The sequence below is a fragment of the Lampetra planeri genome, chromosome 78 (assembly GCF_965212315.1).
Source record: "Lampetra planeri chromosome 78, kcLamPlan1.2.h2, whole genome shotgun sequence".
Taxonomy (NCBI): Eukaryota; Metazoa; Chordata; class Hyperoartia; order Petromyzontiformes; family Petromyzontidae; genus Lampetra; species Lampetra planeri.
In genome coordinates this window covers 497,723-522,039 of record NC_136183.1, presented here as the reverse complement: position 1 = coordinate 522,039, position 24,317 = coordinate 497,723, and the positions used below count along the sequence as shown (strand labels likewise).

At 45.0% G+C, this 24,317-nt stretch overlaps 2 protein-coding genes across 3 annotated transcripts; both read left to right on the top strand.

The window, feature by feature from the left end:
- The first annotated feature begins 1,466 nt into the window (after positions 1-1,466).
- LOC144738191 (uncharacterized) lies at positions 1,467-24,108 on the top strand. Its single transcript, XM_078621201.1, has 2 exons — positions 1,467-1,511; positions 22,033-24,108. Exon 2 carries the CDS (start codon positions 22,074-22,076, stop codon positions 22,548-22,550), a length of 477 nt encoding a protein of 158 aa, XP_078477327.1. The 5' UTR covers positions 1,467-1,511; positions 22,033-22,073; the 3' UTR covers positions 22,551-24,108.
- On the top strand, positions 3,011-12,803 carry LOC144738184 (uncharacterized). 2 transcript variants are annotated; one of them, XM_078621180.1, is made up of 2 exons: positions 3,011-6,429; positions 8,384-12,803. In XM_078621180.1, exons 1-2 carry the CDS (start codon positions 6,410-6,412, stop codon positions 9,300-9,302), a joined length of 939 nt encoding a protein of 312 aa, XP_078477306.1. In that variant the 5' UTR covers positions 3,011-6,409; the 3' UTR covers positions 9,303-12,803. The 2 variants fall into 2 exon arrangements, with proteins under 2 accessions (XP_078477306.1, XP_078477307.1); XM_078621181.1 differs by having other exon boundaries at positions 3,012-6,429; positions 8,354-12,803.
- Positions 24,109-24,317: the final 209 nt, after the last annotated feature.

Sequence of the window (24,317 nt, the reverse complement as noted above, 5' to 3'; positions counted from 1 at the left end):
TCCAAATTTTGGCTGACACCAACATGCAATGACCTATGCGTTTTGAATGACACAATAGTATGATTTACATCCACTGTTCAGCAGACGGTGCATATTTTGGTTGATGTTACTGGAGTAGCCAGGGGAGCCTGTCGGATTTGTACCTTGATTCTCTGCAATAAAAAGAGAATGCGCTACCACTTGGCTTCCCTCAATCTGAGTGTAGGCATGCCAGCGTGAATGTTTTAACCGGCGCAGATGTTCCATTTAGAGAAGTCCACGTTTCACATGCCTTTCGAAGGGAGGGCATGACTGGCCGAGAAGACCCGAAGCTTCGTGCGGAGCGATTGAACAGGTAGCTTCCACACAGCATTGCGCAGCTGATGAAAAGATAATCCTGCCTGACTGATTCGGACCACACAACACACTGTGTAGACATGTATTGTGTGCACAAAGTGTACCCACAATCTGCACTTAGAGTATACGTCACCACGGCGCTTGTGCCAGGCTATGTGTACGTTAAGGCCACTTGAAGTGTCGAACGCCCGCCTACTATGCCAACAGTGTACACAAAGATCCCCATATAGCCTTAACAGACTTGGGGCAAGTGCTGTTAGCGAGCACCTATGAAGGCCAACAACACACGAGGGGGTGGGTGGCCAACACCACGCCCGGCCACCTTTGTCTCCCTAGTGGCGATGTTTACACACCGCACCAGGTATTCATTTGAGCCTGAGTCACTGGGTGTTGGCCGTGAGCGGGAATCGAACTCGGGTCACGGGTTCATAGCGCAGTGCGCTAACCGCTACACTACCACTCCACACACAGTGTACAGTGTACGTATACTCTTTTGTTTTTTCGGTAAAGTCGCGTAGGTTAAAAGAAAACAAATAAATTAAATCACGACGTTTCGGAAGCAACACAAGCTTCCGTCTTCAGGTGAAACCGTCACAGCAAAATTGCTGTAAAATTGCTTGATACAGCAATTTTACTGTGACGGTTTCACCTGAAGACAGAAGCTTGTGTTGCCTCCGAAACGTCATGATTTAATTTGTTTTCTTTTAACCTACGTGACTTTACCGAAAAAACCAAAGAGTATGATCCTTGCAGTTACGAAAGCTTGAAATCTAAAGTGTACGTACAATAATATTGACGTTATTGAGCTGACCCACCCAAGGGTGCTCTGATCAAGAAAGGGAGCAATGGAAAAGGAATCTCAATCAACTTGAACTCTAACCCCGCTCTCTGACGTCAACCCAGCCAGTGACGTCATGTCATCAAGGCAGCTACGCCAGTCACTGGCGGTTCATTAACATAATTTAATCATAAATACCGTCGTGAGTTGCGACGGGGCAAGCAGCCACGCCCATCACAACACATGGGCCCGGGTCACCATAATTTATTCAATTCCTCCGCCTCTCATTGGGGGAGGCTATTGTATCCCGCAAATGACGTCATGTCACCTGCTGCAGCGTGACGTCACGAGATATCAGGAAGCTGCAGCTCTGCGCGCACACTCACGGAGATCAGAGGTGAGAAGTTCACATCGTGGTTGTTTTTGTTGTCGTGGTGGTGGTTGTTGTTGTTTACCCAGGTAGAGCCTCGCTCCTCTCTCTCGTAGGGATATCAATTGAGTATCAGCGAGTATGGAATCGATGTCCAGGTTGGAACATTACAACGCGGGGCCTAACAATGCGGCGCCTTTCCTCCTGATTTCATTTGCTTTAAGTCTCTGCTTAAGTTTAATTTGTCTTCACCTGGCTCACTACTTAGACACTTTTTTTTCTTTTAAATATTTCTAGAGTTTTTACTTATTTTATCAGGCCAATCCCACTTAAGCTAAACCGTTTTTTTAGAAGCGACCTGCCCACAACAAAGTGGCTTATCAACGTGTGGAAATGTATATCGGTCAAATACTCTAAACGCGTGGTGATGTTGACTAAATATGGAGGGAAAAACCGGAGGACCCGAGGAAAAATCCACGCAAACATGGAGAGAGAGAGACACGCAAACTCCAAATGTACATCCATAATCCAGGTTTGTTTGGGTTAGATCGCCTTAAATATATAAATGTGTCGTTAAACCCCCCACACCCGACACAGCCAACTAGTAAGGTTTGTCACGTAAACAAAACGTGCCAATTCGTCACTAGTACAGCACACGGGTTGTGTATTGGAGAGCCAAGCCACAACATTTACAATCTGAGTACGACGTTTTGCCAGTAATTACAACCAGCTTCATTAGGCGACAGCCAAATCTTGTGGCTTGGCTCTGTGAGAATATTAATCAGGTCGCTGGGTTCATAGCGCAGCACACTAACCATTTCACTACCGCTCCCAAATCACGCACAACATCATCTGAAGTACAGTATAGTATTTATTCAGTAATAACTAAGTTACCCGGCTTAGCTCAGGTTTCAATAATCAAACATTAAGAGTAATGTCTTGCCATGCTGGCTTTATTATAATTATTGAATTCTGCCAATGAAGTCTAAATGTGTGTATATTGTCACGGGTTTTTGGTTGTGTTATACAATCGCAGGTCTTGTTTGTTTCATAATGAGGGCAGCTTTTAAATTCGTTACCCACGGAGAGCTTCAGGATAGACAATGTTGGATGTTTTGCCATCTGGTGGGTTTAATCGAATGAAGCTTGCGTACATGTCGACAGCAAATTGGCGGAAGAGCTCTGCATCTCAAGAATAGATTGAAGCTGCCGTTTCGCACTATGACCCTGAAGGCAAAGAAGTCCATGTCGGAAATCTTTTGTGTTGGCAAGCCTGCTGCTGGGTCAGCTTGGCGAAGTAGGAAATGTTAGCCATCATCACCTTGCTAAAACATCCGTGGACATTGAAGATCATCATTTGATCGGTGCGCTTCAATTCTGTGCAGGGTATTGTTTCTCAGTTACAAGACGATTCCTCGAGTGCCATGTTGCTCAGCCGTCAGAATGACAGCGACTTCAGATGTTGTGAGTGCATTTAAGCAGGTGCAGCCCCGGGCTGACCCGGGGCTGCACCTGTTTCCTTTCCAAATTAGGTGATGGTTTACTCGTGCAACCGAGTGTTGCGCAAGCGCACGTGTTTGTCCTCGGTTGCACTCGGCCTACAGTGTGCGCCACGTGTTTAACCATATAGTTATACTCTTTTATTGTCTTGGAATATTTTTTGTATACGGTTTCTCAATGTTTTTTAAAATTTTCTTTGGGTCTTTTGATAAAGTCACAGATGGTTCAAAGAAAATAACAAGGACCCAATCAAAACCATCACCTTGCCATAGCAGGAGTCACCAATAGGATTTCAAAAAATCTAAATCATGAACAAATAATATCCAGGTTCGATTTAACACAGTACATAAAATTTGTGATCTGATCACTTCTGTGAAGGATGTGATCTCTGATATGCAATACCCTGGCGTCTACAAACTAAGCTGTGTCTGCAGCAGTATCTACATTGGGGAAACTAAGCGACATGTCTCGGACCGTGTTCGTAAACATAAGGCAGATCTGAAACACGGTAGGACCAATACCTCGACCGTGGCTGATCATTGTTTTAATGCTGTGGGGTCACGTGAAATGTTTTTCTCTAAGACGAAGATACTTTGCAAACCCACTGGTTATCAACAAAGATTTGTTCATGAAGCCATCCATATATACAGACACAGATACATTTTTAACCGAGAAGATGGGTACAAACTTAACAATCATTGGAAGGACGTTATCAACCAGTTTAAGTCATAACTGGCTGTGATGTTCCCTTCCTGCCACCTTCTGATGTAAATTTTTTATTTTTTCCCATGGCTTCGGCTCTCTGATTTTACATTAACAGGTTGAATTTCTCGCGCCAACAGGGCCACCTACGGACACCGACCTCTACGTCACGGTGGCTCTGCGATCTTACATTAACATGCTAATCTCTCACATTAACATCGCCACCCGCGCACTCGTTGCGAATGCCGCTCTCCGATCTTACATTAACATGCTAATCTCTCACCTAAACATCACTAGCCCCGCCAACTTCGTTTATGACCCTAGGACTACACCATATAAAAGTCTTCATTCAGCAGCTTTCCTCCTAATGACGATCACTTGTGTTGTGATCGAAACGTTGTAGTTTTTTGTTATTTTCTTTGAACTATCTACGTGACTTTACTGAAAGACCCAAAGAATATGAAAGCTTGAAGTCAAGATTTATTTCAATTGTTTAGTTTATAGTTTATTTGGAATACAGTACAGTACTTATTTCAATTGTGATGTAAATTTTAGTTGCCCTTTACCTAATGCGATTACTTAGGTAAGGCTTAAGTATTGATTATCGTGCTTTTAGCTTTTGCGCGGCACTTTCTAAGAACGTAACCTCCGCGATATTAAAGGGCCTGCTGTATTTTCTGTCCATCCACTACAGCAGAGGAGTGCGGATTTTCAGCAGAAACTATATCTCTGCTTTCTTTATATAATTGAGGCCTATAGTACCATAAATAGGCTTGGGGCTTTGGGTTGGTTTTTTGTTTTCGATGTCTCTGCCTCTGCTCATATTCGTTGAGGATTTTCATGATTTTGGGCAGGCCTGTCTAAAGCTGCGTGACCAAGAGTCAGAGTCATTTCCTATTCAACTTGGCTTGTGGCAGAAATTCACTCTGGCCCCATGCATTACATTACATAGCATTTTAAATGATTACGTAGTTTTAAAAGCTCACAATGGTCATCTTAATCAATTGCATTTGTTACGGTTACAATAGTATGCTAATCGATGCCTGGTTATAATTAACGGGCCGTTCCCTGCAGGTCAACGATGTTGCATTTGCTGATGATCTGGTAATGGATTCTCAATGAGATTGAGTTGAGGAATCTTGTGCTATGCCTGGATAATTCCATCATGAAATGGGGCCTTGAGTATGTTCCACAAACATGAATTCCCTCCCTGGGAATTTCTGCACCTGCTGAACTCTCCTTGGATAATCAGGCAGTTCTACAAGTTGTGGAGGAGCTCCCATACCTGGTTAATGTGTTCACAACCAGCTCTGGTTTGGCAGCCAGTCTCACTTCAAATTAGCCGAGCAGCATTCATTTCATTAGTGTAGCACTGTGGAAGTTGCCTCGACTTTTGCTCCATACAAAGCTGTGAGTGTCCATCGCCAAGGTCTAGTCTGTCTGAGACCATCCATCTCCCTGCCATACTGGCATCGCACCTGCCTCTTACGCTTCATCCTGCGGATGGTGGGCGCACAGGACAGCGCCACGAAGCCATTCGAGGCTGGGCCCCAATGGGTTACGTGAGTCACCTAGCCACCAGGTGCTTGTTGGTGAACACCACCCCAGACCTCGTTCCAGGGGTGATATCAATATAGAATGTATGTAAGGATGCCCCCCAATAGACTCCCCCTCGCACTCTACCAGGCACGTCCCACTGGGGGATGACCCCGGGGCCGGCCCAGGACACGCTGGTGAGACTATGTCGCTCGGCTGGCCTGGGAACACATGGGAAATCCCCAGGAAGAACTAAAATCTGTCGCCAGGGAAAGGGAAGTCTGAACCACCCTACTCAATGTGCTGCCACTAAAACCCTCACCTGGACAAGCAGATTTAGAAACTAACAAAGCTGTGATTCTTTTTAGCCACAGATATTACTCCTTTCTCTATGGATCCAAAATATTAACGTATTTTAAGGACCGTCTGTGCTGGCTTATACATTTAAGGCTGGCCTGCCTATGTTCCCTCCTCTATTGAACCAGGCAAGATTGTATTAGAACCTTACAGACCCCTAAAATATCAGTACAGAATATAATCAGTGAGTCTCTTTGGCAGGCGAGGCTGCATTGGTTGGGTCATCATTCCTGCATAACCAGACAACGCATGTTCAAGCAGCTTCTGTTAGTCCAAATATTAGGGTCTAAACAGGCATGGCATTTACATCATGGGATCTCCTTTTCCAGTACCAAAATATGATAATAGATTTTTCCCCTTTTTTCCTGCAACAAAACAGGTGTTAAGATGTTAAAACACCAAACTGAAACCTTTTACAAGAAATCATGTCTACATTAACCACAATGCTTATGGTCAGAATGCAAAAAAAAACATACTCTAAAATAGATGCATTGTCCTTGAAACTGATTGGTCCACACCGTTTGAGATGAGGCTTAAAAGAAAGCTGTCTCTGGTGTCGACCAATCCGTTTCAAGGACAATGCATATATTATCAGAGTATGTTTTTTTGTTTGCATTCTGACCACAAGCATTGTGGTTAATGTAGACATGATTCCCTGTTAAAGGTTTCAGTTTGGTGTTTTAAGATTTTTTTGCCAGAAAAAAGGGAAAAACCTATTATCAGGCATGGCATTGGCTAGAGAAGAGATTGGAGGATGTGGAGGTGATCACACCTGCTGATGACTGGTACCAGGAGTGTCAAGATCGGCCTCAGTGGAGGAAGCTGGTGACATGCTGCAGGGCAGTTGGAGGTATTTGCTTTGCAACAACAATGAGGTCAGAGGAGCGACGCTCGCATGAATGGGTGGAATGCTGGGTGCCTAAAACGCAGCAAGACAGCGGGGAGCACAGCTGGTGCATCTGTAGTGTTGTAAAGGACGGACTTCTAAACTTCTTTATGGCATAGTCAACGTTTTTGGGTTTAGAGCGCGTTATTTATAAATGTGCCGTAACCCTCCACCACCCGACACGGCCAATCAGTAAAAAAGTGTCACGTTGACAAAAGACAAATAGTTCACTGCTTTAGCCCACCGGTGTGTTGAAGCGTGAAACCACAACATTTACAATTTGAGTACGACGTTTCACTGGTAATTGCATCCAGCATCATCGGGCAATTCACCATTCTGGCGAATTCACCATTCTGGCGAATTGCCCGATGATGCTGGATGCAATTACCAGTGAAACGTCATACTCAAATTGTAAATGTTGTGGTTTCACGCTTCAACACACCGGTGGGCTAAAGCAGTGAACTATTTGTCTTTTGTCAACGTGACACTTTTTTACTGATTGGCCGTGTCGGGTGGTGGAGGGTTATGACACATTTATAAATAACGCGATCTAAACCGAAAAACGTTGATTATGAATAATATTGGTCGCGAAAGCCTACGTGTTAAACTTCTTTATGGCACACACTGTTTATTATCTTAATACACAGTCCATATCACACAAAGGGGGTATATGGTCCCCTCACCCGTTACCCTGAGGAGACAGCCTCCGGACCTTGCAGGCTATCTAATCTCCCTGCTATCCCAGTGTCCTCTGGCTGGACCTAGGTGATCTCTCCCCAACCACTGGTTACACTGAGCCCTAGCCCTGATAAGGGCTGGAGGGCTTTGTCCAGGGTCCTAGATGTCTTCGGCCGACTTGGGTCTTCGTGTAGCAGAACTGGCCAAGAGCTCTCAGCGCTCTGGCTTTTATACCTGTTCGTGGCCGGGTTGTCCAATCCCCGGCCACCTTGTGGGACCCTCCGATTGGTCCTTCCCAATCTGGCGTTTGGATCCTACCTCACGCCCTTTGACCCTGACTGTTTGATTGAGTTGGAAAACCTTGTTTACGATCCGCTCTCTCATAGTTTGCGAACAGCGAGTAGTTAACACCACTACACATCTGTCAATCATCTCAGTCATCCCTTGACACACCGATAATTCCTATGACCTGCTGACAAGTGACCCACACATGGCATTAAATTGCACCTATCATGGGATGAGCATTGTGACAAGGTTACTTCCAATTATTGATGAATGGTGGCTGTTTTGTTGATATCTGTTACTGATTCATGTGAAATGTATGTATGTAAGAGTTTGTTTATGTGGGGAGTGGTGATGCAGTTATCTTACTGCATTATGAACTCAGCAAACATGATTGATAAGTGGTATCTGACTTATTGTAGGCCTCTGCTATGTTGATTGATCCTTAATTATTTGGTGATGTGAGGAAGCATTAATACTGAGTAGATGAAAGCAGCCAGGCATGTTTTTGGACACACCACCTTTTTACCATGCCAGTGTGTGACAGTGTTAAGTTTATATTTGCTGTAAAGTATATTAACTCTTTTGAACACGGAGGTTAAATCAAAACAATAATTTATTTTAGTTTTCCTCTGGAACTTTTTATACGAATGGAAACAGTCAGGAAATGAACACGGCACATATGCAGCTGAGGTTAGGTCTGTTCATCCGAGCATTCAATTCTAGGGCGTCCAAGCATATTGGTGACCATTTGTCCTGTCATTGTGTGCCTTAACAGACCGTGTGATAAATTGGGAAATCTTTTTCACTATATCATGAAAATATGAATAAGTATAGACGTGTATGTCATGTTAGACTGTGTACATATGCATTCCTCTGTCCCTCCATACTGACATAGATGGTGTGGATATTTTTTTTCTGTCTGCAGCTGACGCTTCCTCTGACACTTCCTCTTCAGAATTGGTGTGATGGAGCGAAGGCACTCAGCACAGCTCTGTACAAAAAGGCAACAATGTGACCAGTATGCAAACAGCACGGATCGTACTGGAAACTTGACACAGCACCAAAGAACACACACAGGAGAGAAACCTTTCAAGTGCACTGTGTGTGAGAACACATTTGCACATCCATCACTTCTTCAGAGGCACCAGAGAACACACACGGGAGAGAAACCCTTCAAGTGCACTGTGTGTGAGAAGGCATTTGCACGGTCATCAGTTCTTCAGAGGCACCAGAGAACACACACAGGAGAGAAACCCTTCAGGTGCACTGTGTGTGATATGGCATTCGCACATTCATCACATATTCAAAGACACCAGAGAACACACACAGGAGAGAAACCCTTCAGGTGCACTGTGTGTGATAAGGCGTTTGCACAGTCACCACATCTTCAAAGACACCAGAGAATACACACAGGTGAGAAACCCTTCAGGTGCGCTGTGTGTGAGAAGGCATTTGCAGACTCATCAGTTCTTCGGAGCCACCAGAGAACACATAGGCATCGGGAGATTCCTAAAGAGGGGAGTTTGAAATCGACTTGTGAAAGCCAAAGTGCTGCAATTAGCCCTTCCCTCATGAAACAAGATCCAGAAGAAAATCCCAGCTTTGACACTTGGAAAGGTATCAAGATGAAATATGAAGACGCGAAGGTGAAATGTGAAAAAGTGACAGTAAAGAGCGAAGAAGTGAAGGTAAACTGTGAAGATGAAGATTCAGCTCGAAAATCAGACCTTCACATCGATGGAGGCAATGTGAAGCAGGAGGAGAATTCTGATTCTGAGGCAGAGCGAGGCAACTCCCCGAAGTTTGTAGAAGTGGAGGTGTGGGTGGACTTCTTAGACAATACAAAGTCAAATGGAGACCCTGTAGATGTGTAAGCTTGACACAATGAACTTCCAATAGGTTCATCTTTGTCACAGGCCTTTAATGAAAATAATGTGAAGATGAACACTCAATTCCTAGGTTCAACCTGCAGCGTAAGAGCGGCGAGTATTTGTGGACCTGTCGGTTGGGTAGATGTCTAACCAGAAACGAGAGCCAATAAGCTCCCAAGCCTTCACTATGTTATAATAATATTTGCATTCATATGGTGCTTGCTTAATTGGCCATAATAGAGGTTTTTTGGATTAGATCGCGTAAATATCAATGTTTCGTTAAACTCGCCACTACCCAATTGGTTCTGTACTGGTATAGTGTAATAGTGCAGACTGTTGTCCAGCAACGGCACCTGCGGTGGACGAACAGTACACACGCCGGTGAGCATATACATGGGGTGTTGGCAGGGCGGAGGAACTGTGGCAAGGGTCACGGAAGCCCCCATCTGGAAGCCCCTAGAATCTGCTAGTGGGTTCGAGAAGGGAGGCGCGGCCAGGGCGGAGCTAGGCCGCGCTGGGTAGCATAAAAGCAGCTGAGAGCGGGAGCTCAGGGTTGCCGGTTCTGGGAGTGGGCTCGTCTCGTCGTCGCTGTCATCTTCGCCGCCTTTGTTGCTGCCGTCTTTGCTAGATTTTGCGTTGCCGGATTGTTGTTGGCTGTCTCGGTCAGCGCCATCGGTGTTAGACGGTCAGGGTTGTGTTATGCTAGGCTAGACAACTATGGAGAGTGCGATGGTCAACCTGTGAAGGTGTTAATAAAGAAGGTGCCCCCTGAGATACCTTGTTTTCAGCTACAATAACACTACAACTGGTGTCAGGAGTGGGGTGAAGAAAGAACCCACCTATAGTGTCGTCAGAGGACTGGAACGGTGAAACATTCATCCTCCCGGCAGCCCCGGGACTTCGGTTACAAAGCCCAATGGTAGAGAGAGAGCGGCTGCGGATCGGCGGGACAGCGGTTGTGGATCGGCGGGAGAGCAGCTGTGCATCAGTGGGAAAGCGGCTGCGGATCAGCAGGAGAGCGGCTGCGCATCAGTGGGAGAGCGGCCGCGGATCGGCGGAAGAGCGGCGGCGAATCCGTGAGAGAGGAGCCCCATCCTCCACGGTCACGCGCCGAGCACGCGTCATAGCCGAGGACCGTCATGTTGAGGGGAGCGCAGGATGGTGCGTGAGGCGCGTCATGGCTAGCGGCACGGAAAGGAGTCACAAGGGGACCCTGGCGGCGGTCCCGTCAATGCGGGAGCGGAGGAGCCTGGACTGGGGACCGCGCATGTGGTGGGCACCATTTTCCCCATGGAGGGCCTGGCATGGCTGGCGGGGGCTATTTTTCGAAGAGCGTGGGACAGCGCTGGAGGGGCACCGGAGTCGATGGCACTGCAAGGGGTAATTTTTGGTCTCCCGCGCGATGCCCGCACGAGGTTTCGCCAGCGGAAGCGAGGGGAGGTAGAGATGCCCTTTGCTTTCCGGGAGGCGCTGCTGGCGCTGGGACGGAAAGCGTACCCTCAGATGGGTGAGACGGCGCTCGTCTCCTTGGCAACGGAAGGGTTGTTGGCGCTGGCACGGGAGTCGGGGATCGTCCTGCCCTTCGCTGAAGGCATGAGGATCATGTCCTTGAAGGTGGCCCAGGAAATTCAGGGTCACAAGACCTGCCAGCATTGGCCCAAAGTGGAGGCTTGGCCATGGCGGGAGGAGGACATGGTGGCTGTGGTGTGTGGCCAGGGGACGCACGGGAGAAGGCCCCCGCAGGTGGGTTGGTAACCACGGGGCAGCCCCCTCTGCCCTGGGGTCCCACGGCCTAGTGTTTCAGGTGTGGTTGGCCGGGCCACATCGCCATAGCATGCTGGGGTGTCAGCAGGGCGCCGGCAGCGCCACCGATGCCCTCCAACCCGCCAGCAACGTCTTCCCAAGCTCCACCGGATCCGAGTCTCTGATTCTTTCCGAGACGGGCGTGTGCAAAGTGTCAGGGGCTGGATCTGATTAGATGCTACTGTGGAATTCAGGAGGGGCCGCGCCCTTTAGGCTATTGTTTTTTTGTTCCCATTCTTCAGAATCCCAAGGAATGCAAGACCCTGCAAGGCGGGGTTGACCAGTGTCAAGGACCGGCTCACGTTAGCTATGTTCCAGTAAATGCAGACTCTCCCTTGTAAGGTGGGATTCGGAGGGGTTGTCTATGTTGTTTGGGTTGCGTATGTTGTTTCGGTTGCGTTATCGGTTCGCGGTGTCGGGGGGTGGTGTCGCCGTTGTGCGGTCCCCGACGGGGTTCTTGCTCACACAGCGGTTGCGCTGCGTGTTGTCAGTTTGCAGGGGGTGCCGCTGGTTGTCCGTTTTTGTTGACGGTCTGCGGGGGGCACCGGGGTTCTTCTATGTGGTTACGGTTCACGTGAGAAGCTGCGGTTGCACTCGATGGGAAGTATTGCAACCAAGGTTTTTTTTGTGTCGGTGTTGTTACTCGGGGTTGGGGGTTGCTCTGCCTATCCACCGGTTGCAGTTGCTGGATCTCAGCCAACTGTTGTCCAGCAACGACAACTGGGGTTGAAAAACAGTACACACGCCGGTGAGCATATACACGGGTGTGTCGAAAGGGCGGAGGAACTGGGCAAGGGTCAGGGAAGACCATATCTGGAGCCCCTGGAATCTGCTCGTGGGTTCGAGAAGAAAGTCGTGACAAGGGCGGAGCTTGGCCATGCTGGGTAGCATAAAAGGAGCTGAGAGTGGGAGCTCAGGGCTGCCGGTTCTGAGAGTGGGCTCGTCTCGTCGTCACTGTCATCTTCGTCGCTTTTGTCGCTGCCGTCTTCGCTAGATATTGCGCGGCCGGAGAGTTGTTGGCTGTCTCGGTCAGCGCCATCGGTGTTATTCAGTCAGGGTTGTGTTTAGGCTAGGCTAGATAACTATGGATAGAGCGATGGCGAACCTGTGAAGGTGTTAATAAAGAAGGTGCCCCCTGAGAAACCGTGTCTCCCGCTCCGATGACGACACTAGTAACAAATTGGCATGTTCTGTTTACGTGTCACACCTTCCTAATTGGCTGTGCCGGGTGGTGGCGGGTTTAATGATGCATTTGTTTTACGCGATCTAACCCAAAAAACCTCTTATGGATGATATTGGTCGCGGAAGCCGACGTGTTAAACTTGCTTAATTGCCTCAGCAATTCGGAGTTTTCTATCATATCTCATCACAAACACTTGAAGAGCACCCCACGTGGCAGCTGCCTCTGTATGGCATAAGATGGCCCTGCACCAGCCTGCATGTGGGAATGAGTCTGTCAGTAGCAGTCGATAATTGGCATGTAATCTCCGTTATGTTTTTTCTGGATAATATTTGGAATTACCCAAAAATTTGACAATGACAGCAACATGCAATGACCTATGCGTTTTGAATGACAATAGTATGTTTTACATCCACTGTTCAGCAGACGGTGCATATTTTGGTTAATGTTACTGGAGTAGCCAGAGGTGCCTGTCGGATTTGTACCTTAAACCTCTGCAATAAAAAGAGAATGCGCTACCACTTGGCTTCCCTCAATCTGAGTGTAGGCATGCCAGCCTGAATGTTTATAACCGGTGCAGATGTTCCATTTAGAGTGTCCACGTTTCACATGCCTGTAGAAGGAAGGACATGACTGGTCGAGAAGACCCGACGCTCCGTACGGAGCGATTGACCAGGTAGCTTCCACGCAGCATTGCGCAGCTGATGAAAAGATAATGCGTCCCGACTGATTCGGACCATCCACAGTGTGTACACATACGCAGTGTATAAATTGTATAAATAAGGTGTACACACAGTCTGCTCATACACGGTGTATACACAGTAACAAGAACAATAACCACCATTTTCCACTAAGTGGCGGTGATGTCACCACGGCGCTTGTACCAGGCTATGTGCACGTTAAGGTCACGTGAAGTGTCAAACGCCCGCCGGCAGGAGTTCACGGGGCAGACCCAGGTGCCATGGATCGACTGACTGAGATGACTTTGTCCCTGACTGTGCCAACACTGTATGCAGTTTAACACGTAGGCTTTTGTGTCCAATATCATCCATTATAGAGGTGTGTGGGTTACATCGCATAAATATAGAAATGTGTTGTTAAACCCGCCGCCACCCGACAGCCAACGAGTAAGGGTTGTCACAAACAGAACATGCCAATTGGTCACGAGTGCAGCACACCGGTGTGTTGGAGAGCCAAGCCACAACATTTGCAATCTGAGTACGACGTTTCGCCAGTAATTACAACTAGCTTCATCAGGCGGCAGACAGATTTGTGAAGTCTTACTATTTCGTTTCTTATATAGAGGCGTAGATGTGTTGTGACCACCCTTCTGCAGTCTTGCACAATGTGGGGGGGATTATTGAGGCAATGTACATTATACTCTTAGGTTTTTTCGGTAAGGTCACGTAGGTAAAACAATTTAAATTAATAAAAGTAAAATAAAAATTAAAAAATTCACGACGTTTCGGAAGCAACACAAGCCTCCGTCTTCAGGTGGAACCGTCACAGTCACGACAGCTGTATCAAGTAAATGAGAGATCACAAGAAATACTACCCCGTATATATAATGGTTGAGGGGGGGAAGGGCCAGGAACGGCACACTTTTTTATTAATATGGTAAGGTGAGACTTAAGACCAAGAGTAGACTGCATAACAAAGGACTGAGACTTTGTTATGGAGAGGTGCGGTTTGTAACTAACACATGGCAAACATGACAAAAGTGTGAAATAAGTATAACCCGTAAAAAAAAGTGTTTCACTATAAATCCTTTATATGCGTGGCAGCGAACTTAATATAAAGGATTTAAAAATATATTCGCCTGTGGAGGACGCGGGGATCGATCCCGCGACCTTTGGCATGGGAAGTGAGGGCGCTACCAACTGCACTACTCCACCACGGCCTGTGGAGGGGTTACGCTTTGGGCTCTTACACTGTGACGTTCAGCCAAAGCCATGAATGAGTTCTATTTGAATATATGTAAAATATTTTTTTTTTGCCTAAAAAGTGTAAAATTTTGGGAATTTTTTTTCACGAACATTAATTGTCTCGCACAACGAGTCTGTGTGGAAAATGTCAGCTCGATTGGATCACTGGAAGTGGGTTAAAAAACGACCGAAAGATTTGCACGGTCGTAAGCAAGCACGCAAGCAAGCAAGCGAACTTAATATAAAGGATTTAAATAAAAAAATGTTGCCTAAAAAGTGTAACATTTTGGGAATTTTTTTCACGAACATTAATTGTCTCGCACAACGAGTCTGTGTGGAAAATGTCAGCTCGATTGGATCACGGGAAGTGGGTTAAAAAACGACCGAAAGATTTGCACGGTCGTAAGCACGCAAGCAAGCAAGCGAACTTAATATAAAGGATTTAAAAATATATTCGCCCGTGGAGGACGCGGGGATCGATCCCGCGACCTTTGGCATGGGAAGCAAGGGCGCTACCAACTGCGCTACTCCGCCACGGCCTGTGGAGGAGTTACGCTCTGGGCTCTTACACTGTGACGTTCAGCCAAAGCCATGAATGAGTTCTATTTGAATATATGTAAAATATTTTTTTTTTGCCTAAAAAGTGTAAAATTTTGGGAATTTTTTTTCACGAACATTAATTGTCTCGCACTACGAGTCTGTGTGGAAAATGTCAGCTCGATTGGATCACGGGAAGTGGGTTAAAAAACGACCGAAAGATTTGCACAGTCGTAAGCAAGCAAGCACGCAAGCAAGCAAGCACGCAAGCAAGCGAACTTAATATAAAGGATTTAAAAAGAAAGCAAGTAAAAAAAAAATAAAACTGGTAAAACAACAAACGTCTGTCTATCAATGACCTGTAATAGTTGTCTGTCAAATAAGATGGTCCAAATAAGTGTAGTTACATCTTTTTTGCATGGTTAATCACATCTTTCCAATGATTACTCAGTTTGTAATCCTCATCACGGTTGAAATTATGTCTGTGTTTGTATATTTGTATGGCTTCGTGTACAAACCTTTGATGGTAGCCAGTAGGTTTGCAGAGCACCTTGGTCTCGGAAAAGACAATTTTATGAGAGCCCACAGAGTTGTAGCAATGATCGGCAACAGCCGAAGAATCAGTTCTGCCGTGTTTCAGATCTGACTTGTGCTCGCGGACACGATCAGAAACATGACGTTTCGTTTCTCCAATGTAGCAATCATACTCAATTTGTAGACTCCAGGATACTGTAAGTCAGGAACGACATCCTTCACAGATGGAATCAGATCACGGATTTTATGCACTGTACTGAATCGGACTTGGATCTTATGTTTGTTTAGAATTTTGGAGATCTTTTTGGTCACGCCTGCTATGTATGGTAACGTGATAGTTTTGGTCGGAGTTTCATGTGGCTGTTTCTGTATGGTGGGAGAAACAGCTTGGCGTATGGTGCGGTCAGAGTATCCGTTCATCCTGGGGGCCCGATGTACATGTCTCAATTCACCGACCAGGTGGTGTTGGTCAGAAATTATTGTGATCTCTCATTTACTTGATACAGCTGTCGTGGCTGTGACGGTTCCACCTGAAGACGGAGGCTTGTGTTGCTTCCGAAACGTCGTGAATTTTTTATTTGTTTTATTTTACTTTTATTAATTTAAAATTTTTTACCTACGTGACTTTACCGAAAAAACCTAAGAGTATGAATCCTTGCAGTCACGAACGCTTCAAATCTAGAATGTACATTATGCATGTGCTGCATTATGCGAGTCCTTTGAATGTATTCTTCCTGTCTCTTGTGTTTATTAAAATAGCCCTACCAATGGTAATCCCTATGGAAGTACGCTGCCCTTTGTAGGCATGCATTTAAATAATGATCGAGAAGAAACCTGATGGCTTGTTGGGACATTCTACCTACAGGAAAGCCACCCACACAGATTCTTATCTAATGCCTGATTCCCACCACCATCCAGCCCAGAAGAACTCCCTCATCAAAACACTACACCATAGGGCACATCTCCGATCAGCAACACATAGCCAGTGAGCTGGAGCACGTGTACCAAGCCCTCAAGATGAATACATATTCAAACAGCACAATCTGCAAAGCTGAATACCCAACCATGGGGAGAGAACCATCTGAGGACCCAATCAAAACCATCACTTTGCCATACATAGCAGGTGTTACAAAAAGATTTCCAAAGTCTTGAACAAACACAAGATCCAGGTTCGATTCAACACAGTACACAAAATCCATGATTTTATCCCATCTGTGAAGGATGTCATTCCTGACATGCAATACCCTGGTGTCTACAGATTAAGTTGTGTCTATGGTAGCAGTTATATCGGGGAAATGAAACGACATGTCTCGGACCGTGTTCGCGAACACAAGACAGATTTCAAACACGGCAGAACCAATACCTCTGCCGTGGTTGATAACTGTTTTAACGCGGTGGGTTCAAACAATATTGTTTTTTTCTGAGACTAAGGTACTCTGCAAACCTTTGGGCTACCATAAAAGATTTGTCCATGAAGCCATCCGATATATAAAGACACAATTTCAACCAAGAAGATGGGTACAAACTGAGCAATCATTGGAAGGACGTTATTAACCAGGTAAAGTTATAACTTGCTGTGATGTTTCCATCCTTCCTGCCGTTGTTTAGCAGTTATTTCCGACTGAATTACATCACCTTGTTAAATGTCTTTACATTAACAGACTAAGGTCTAATCTTTATTTGAAGGTCTCACTAACATAGCCGCCACTGCTCCATTTTGCCTGCATGTCTCACTGGCACGGCCACCGATACGGTGGTTCTCTTGCGTTGATACGCAGGCCTCACTGTGCAGCAGCCAACGCCGCAGCTTGTGTTGTCCACGAGGTGGCGCTATGCCCGGTCCTCTGACACAGACATGCTATCTTCCCATTAAACTCGTTTACATTGACATGCCAATCTCTCCCTTTAACGCAGCTGTTGTGTGTGTGGCGACAGGACTCCTTTCCATCTCTGACCCTGCCTACTTACCCTTGGGTGACACCCACTTCAAACCTATATATGGCCTCTGTTTTGCTCAGTTCTACTGCTGTTTCTTTCCACCTGATGACTATTGCTTGTGTTGCGATCAAAACGTGACTTATAATTTATTTTTATACCTACGTGACTACCGAAAGAACCAAAGAGTATAAATAACATCAAAATCAATTGAGTGTCCTTGTTGGCACGCGTGTTCTGCTACTGCTGGCAGGTGCATTTGGGAGAATTTAATATTTCTCCGATGTTCTTTTAGTCTCGTGCTAATCAATCGTCCTGTTTGCCCAACGTAACATTAACCACACGTGTAGTTAATCCTGTACACACCTTCGGTTGATATATTCGGTAATACATCTTTTGTACCAGATTAAATTCTGTATTTTATGTACCGTGCCAAATCTGACTCGGATGTTTTGTTTTCCAAACATCTGGCTAGTTTATCAGTTACTCCCATAATGTATGGTATTTTTTTTATCGTTTTTAATTACTTGGGCAGTTTCAATGCTCTTGTTATTTGATTTGGTTTTGGTATTCAATGCCCTGTTGATTTGTGCATCATTGTAACCGTTCATTTGCAGCGCTTTAACATGTTGAATTTCAAGAAGTAAGTGTTCTTTAGACAGTGTTCAGCTAGTCTTGGGATATCTTTGGCTAAACCTTTGTTCGTTACCAGAGTGTCGTGTAATCTAAATTGACTCGTTGACCGGAACCCTTGTGAACAGTGAGGTTACATACAAAACTTATTAGAATATCATTAGGATTAAGCTTAATATATTTAATTATATTTACGAGATGTTCATAGTTTTTGATGAACGAAGAGGTTGGTTACGTATTGTGATAATTTGTGCGTGGCAGAGCCTATTGTACTAACTATGGGTCTTAATGGGACATCAGGTTTGTCAATTTTGGTAGCCCATAAAGTCTTGGTGGTTTTGATGCCCTTGGTTTGATAAGGTTTATCCCAAGGAAGAGCAATACCTGATCAAACCAAGGGCATCAAAACCACAAGACTTTATGGGCTACCAAAAATTCACAAACCTGATATCTTTGTTCAAGAGAGGGAGCAATGGAAAGGTAATCTAAACAAACTTAGACTCTATCCCCGCGCTCTCTTGCTCTCTGACGTCACCACGACGCATTACCTCATCGGTGTGAGACACCTGGGCGAGGTATAGGCATTCACACCCCAACCAACCTCCCCTCCATCACGCTTTTGAGCGTGACGCCACATTTTGTTGGTCACTCCATTTTTCCGTTCCAATAAAATCCTTATTTGGGAAAAGCTACGCCCAGTCACTGGTGGCTCGTTAATATAATTTATTCAGTTACATCGCCGCTAATTGGGGAAAGGGAGTGTGTTGTATCCCGCAAGTCACCTGATACCGCGTGACGTCACGAGATACCAAGATGCTTCCTCTTTGCGCGCGCACTTACTGAGATCCGAGGTGAGAAGTTCGCATCGTGGTGGTTGTTTACTCAGGTAGGGATATCAATTGAGTAGCAGTGAGTATGGAATCGATGTCCAGGTTGGAACATTACAATGCAGACCCTACCCAAGCTGCGCCTTGCCTCCTGCCCTCGCCTGATTGTATTTGCTTTAGTTCTCTGCTTAATATTCTTTGGGTCTTTCGGTAAAGTCACGTAGAACAAACATTTTTACAAAAAACTACGACCGCAACACAAGCAATCGTCATCAGGAGAGAAAAAAGAGGGAAAGCTGCTGAGGCAGGCTGTTTTAGATGTTTGAAATGGGTGTAGCCCAAGGGTCATAAGCGAAGTGGACGGGGCTAGTGTTGTTAAAGTGAGAAATCTGCATGTAAATGTAAGATCGCAAAGCCGCTGCCACATCGAGGACACGAGCGACGGTGGCTGTGTTAGTGTGAGACATTTAACCTGTTAATGTAACATCAGATTCGAAAATAACAACTAACATCGGAAGGTGGTAAGATGGGAACATCATAGCCAATTATGACTTAAACTGGTTGATAACGTCCTTCCAATGATTGCTCAGTTTGTACCCATCTTCTCGGTTGAAATTGTGTCTGTCTATATATATGGATGGCTTCATGAACGAATCTTTGTTGATAGCCAGTGGGCTTGCAATCAATTTCGTGTGAGCCCACCGCATTAAAACAATAATCAGCTCACACGAAATTTATTTATCTAATACGAAGGTACTTTACAAGCCCACTGGCTATCAACAAAGTTTCAGATTTTCTGAAATACACCCGTCCTTGGGCAAAAGGCTAGTCTGCAATAATTATGTTGTTTGAGAAGCTCACAATGGCCATATAAATAAATTGCATTTGTTACGGTTACAATGATACACGAATCGATGCCTGGTTATAGTTAAGGGATCGTTCTTTGTTGGTCAACCATGTTATATCTTCTGATGATCTGGTAATGGCTACTCAATGAGATGGAGTTGGAGAATCTTGTTTTGTGCCTTGATAATTCCATCATGAAATAGGGCCTTACATACGTTCCACAAAAATAAATCACCTGCCTGGGAATTTCATGTCATACAACACTACACCTGCTCAACTCTCCTTGAATAATCAGGCAGTTCTACAAGTGGTTGAGCTCCCATATCTCGTTAATGTGTTCACGACCAGCTCTGGTTTGACAGCCAATGTCTCACTTCAAATTCGTCAAATAGCATTGTTTCATTAGACTCTGTAACACTGTGTAGAAGCTGCCTGGACTTTTGCTCCATGCAAAACTGTGAGTGTGCATCTCCAAGGTCAAGTCCATCTGAGACCATCCCTCTCCCTGCCATACTGGCATCGCACCCGTCCCTCACCCTTCGTCCTGCGGATGGTGGGCGCACAGGACGGTGCTACATAGCGATTCCAGGCTGGACCTGAATTGGTTGCATGGTTCACCTAGCCACCACGCGCTTGTTAGCGAACACCACCCCCAAGGCTCGTTCCATAGGTGATATCAATATAAAACATCTGTAAGGATGCCCTCCAATAGACTACCGTAGAAGTCTACTGGGCACGTCCCACAGGGCGAAGACCCCAGGGCCAGCTCAGGACACGCTGGCAGGACTATGTCGCTCGGCTGACCTGGGAACGCCTGGGAATTCCCCAGGAAGAGCTAGAGTCTGTTGCCAGGGAAAGGTAGGGCTGGACCACCCTACTCAATGTGCTGCCACCACAACCCTCACTAGGACAAGCGGATTACAACCCCGTCCGAGCAGAAATGCGTTCAGTATATCTGTGCCGTGTGGCCAGACCATACGGCAAAGATACACTGAATGCAATTCTAAATCATCTAAACTCGCAAAACCCATCCATTCAGTTCACCACGGAAGTGGAAGCTGACAGAACTCTACCATTTCTGGATATTCTGCTCGGACAGGGTCGAAATGGTAAAATAATACAGCGTTTACCAATGAGCAGAAATCTGCTCATATCAAAACGCTCATTTATCGAGCTAAGAAAGTGTCAGATGGTGACAGTTTGAGAAGTGAAATTCAACATGTTAAATAAGCACTGCAAATGAACCGTTATAATGATGCACTGATCAACAGGGCATTGAATGTCAAAACTTAAGCCATTAACACGAGCATTGAAACTGCCCAAGTAATTAAAACGATAAAAATACCGTACATTGCGGGAGTAACTGATAAACTAGCTAGATGTTAGGAAAAACAAAACATCGGAGTCAGATTTGGCAAGGTACATAAGATACAGAAATTATTATCTGGTACAAAAGATGTATTACTGAAGCTATCAACGGAAGGTGTGTACAGGATTAACTGCACTTGTGGTAAATGTTATGTTGGACAAACAGGACGAATGATCAGCACGAGACTAAAATAACATCAGAGACATATTAAATACTCCCAAATACAACTGTCAGCAGTAGCAGAAAACGCATGCCAACAAGAACACTCAATTGATTTTGATAATGTTAAAGTTCTGTGCAAAACTAGCTACTACTGGCCAAGACTAATTAGAGAATCTATCTAAATTGAAAGAAATATAAATAATTGTAACCGTTCAGATAGCTACCGTCTTTGTGCTGCGTGGAAACGAATCATCAAATAATAAATTATTTAAATGCATGGCTATAAAGGGCACCATACTGCAATGGGAATAATTGTCGGCATGGCTATTTTAATACACACAAATGACAGGAAGGACAAGATCAAAGGGCTCGCATAATGCACATGCATATAATGTATGTCGGTTCATCAATCCCCCCCCTCCCACTTTGTGCAGGAGCGCAGAAGTGTGGTCACCACATCTGTGCCTCTATATAAGTAACGAAATAGGTAGACTTCTCCACAAATCTGGCTATCGCTTGATGAAGCTAGTTGTAATTACTGGTGAAATGTCGTACTCCGATTGTAAATGTTGTGGCTTTGGCTCCCTAACACACCGGTGTGCTGTACTAGTGACTAATTGGCATGTTCTGTTTACGTGACAACCCTTAGTAGTTGGCTGTGTTGGGTGGTGACGGGTTTTAACGACATTTATATATTCATGAGATCTAACCCAAAAAACCTCTAATATAGATTATATTGGTTGCGAAAGACTATGTGTTAAACATTCATTTTAAAGATACTATAGGCATTCCAGACATATTTCTGACCACTTTGCCTCTCATTTTGTGCCTTAACAGCCCATGTGATGAAATGGGATATCTTTTTCACTACATAATGAATATTTGAATAAGTTTAGACGTGCAATTCATGTTTATATATGCATTTTTCTGTACCTCGATGGTGAAGTAAATCATGTTGATATTTATCTTTTCTATTTTACAGATGACGCTTCCTCTGCCACTTTGCTCTGCAGAATTGGTCTGATGGAGTATAGGCACTCAGCGCAGCTCGGTACAAAAATGCAACAATGCAACCAGTGTGCATACAGCACGGATCATACTGGAAACTTGACACAGCACCAGATAACTCACACAGGGGAGAAACCATTCAAGTGCACTGTGCGTGGGAAGTCGTTTGCACAGTCTACACATATTAGAACACACCAGAGCACACACACAGCAGAGAAACCATTCAAGTGCACTGTGTGTGAGAAGGCATTTGTCCGGTCAACACATCTTCAGAGCCACCAGAGAACACACACAGGAGAGAAATCCTTCAAGTGCAGTGTGTGTGGGAAGGCATTTTCAGATTCAACTAGTCTTCAAAGACACCAAAGAACACACACAGGAGAGAAACCTTTCAAGTGCACTGTGTGTGAGAAGGCATTTTCATGGTCATCATCTCTTAAAAGCCACAAGAGAACACACACAGGAGAAAAATCCTTCAAGTGCACTGTGTGAGAAGGCATTTTTTGATTCATCTTCTCTTAAAAAACACCAGAGAAGACATACAGGAGAGAAACCTTTCAATTGCACTGTGTGCGGGAATGGATTTGCAGAGTTCTCAAATCTTAAAAGACACTAGAGAACACACCGGCATCAGAAGATCCCCAAGGAGTGGAGTGTGAAATCGGATTGTGAAAGTCAAAGTGCTGCAATGAGCCCATTCCTCATAAAACTAGAACCACATGAAAATCTCAACTTGGACACTTTGAAAGATCTCAAGGTGAAATGGGAAGTAACAGTGAAGAGCGAAGAAGTGAAAGTAAAATGTGAATATTAAGATTCAAGTCCAAAATCGGATCTTCACATCGATGGAGGCAATGTGAAGCAGGAGGAGAATTCTGAGGCAGAGCGAGGCAACTCCCAGCATTTTGTGGAAGTGGAGGTGTGGGTGGACTTCTTAGACAATACAACGTTAAATGGAGACCCAGTAGATGTGTAAGTTTGAGACAATGAAGCCCCAATAGATTCACCTTTGTCACATGCCTTTAATGCAAGAATGTGAAGTTGAACACAATTCTTCGGTTCAACCTGCAGAGTAAGAGCAGCCAGTATTTGTGGACCTGTGGGATGGGTAGATCTCTAACCAGGACGAGAGCCAATAAGCTCCCAAGCATTCACTATGTTATTATAATATTTGCATTTATATGGTGCTTGCTTAATTGCCTCAGCAACTCGGAGTTTTATATCATATCACAAACACTCGAAGAGCACCACCAAGTGGCAGCTGCCTTTGCGTGGCATAAGGTGGCCCTGCACCACCCTGCATGTGGGCATGAGCCTGTCAGTAGGGGGCGAATATTGATGTGTAATCTCTGTTAAGTAGTTTTTGGATGATGTTTGAAATTACCCAAATTTTGACCATGACACATTACCTTTGCGTTTAGAGTGACAATAGTATGTTTTACAGCCACTTAGTGCATATTTTGGTTAATGTTACTGGAGTAGGCAGGGGTGCCTGTCGGATTTGAACCTCTGCATAAATGTTTCTAACCAGTGCAGATGTTCCATTTAGAGGGGTCCACGTTTCACATGCCTGTAGAAGGGAGGGCATGACTGGCCGTGCCGAGCGACAGACCAAGTCGCTTCCACACAGCATTGCGCAGCTGATGAAAAGATGCCACCCGACTGATTCGGACCCACCCACACAGTGTACACACATACGAAGTGTAGACATGTATTGTGTACATCAGGGGTGTCCAAACCTTTTGCAAAGAGGGCCAAATTTGATAAAGTGAAGATGCCCGGGGGCCAATAGTTCCTTCTGACATTTTTTTAACCACAAAAGTTACGTGAAAATACACACTTATAAAAAAAATCATTGTCACAATTACCTTTATTTTTCAAATGACAATGTAACCAAATATAAGCCACTCAGGCAGACGTGAACAAATCTAAAAACACAATTCTGCCTTTCATTCAGTCAGATAACATTGAACAAACTGTATAGAATACCTTAAATTTCAATGAGTTAAAATATGCAAAGTGGTCAGTTATCATTAAACTTTAAAACAAGTGAATTTTGCCCTTGTCTTTTACAAGATCTTTCAGAAAGCAATAGTTTGTGTCACATCTACAGGTACATAACATCAACAGTTATAACCAAATCTTATTCAAGAGTTTAATAAAACAAGTGCCATACGTCCATGTGCATTAGTGTGTTTTAGGCTTTTCACTGTTAATAGTGACAGATGTTACCGTTCAAAACACTAAATTTCAGATTGA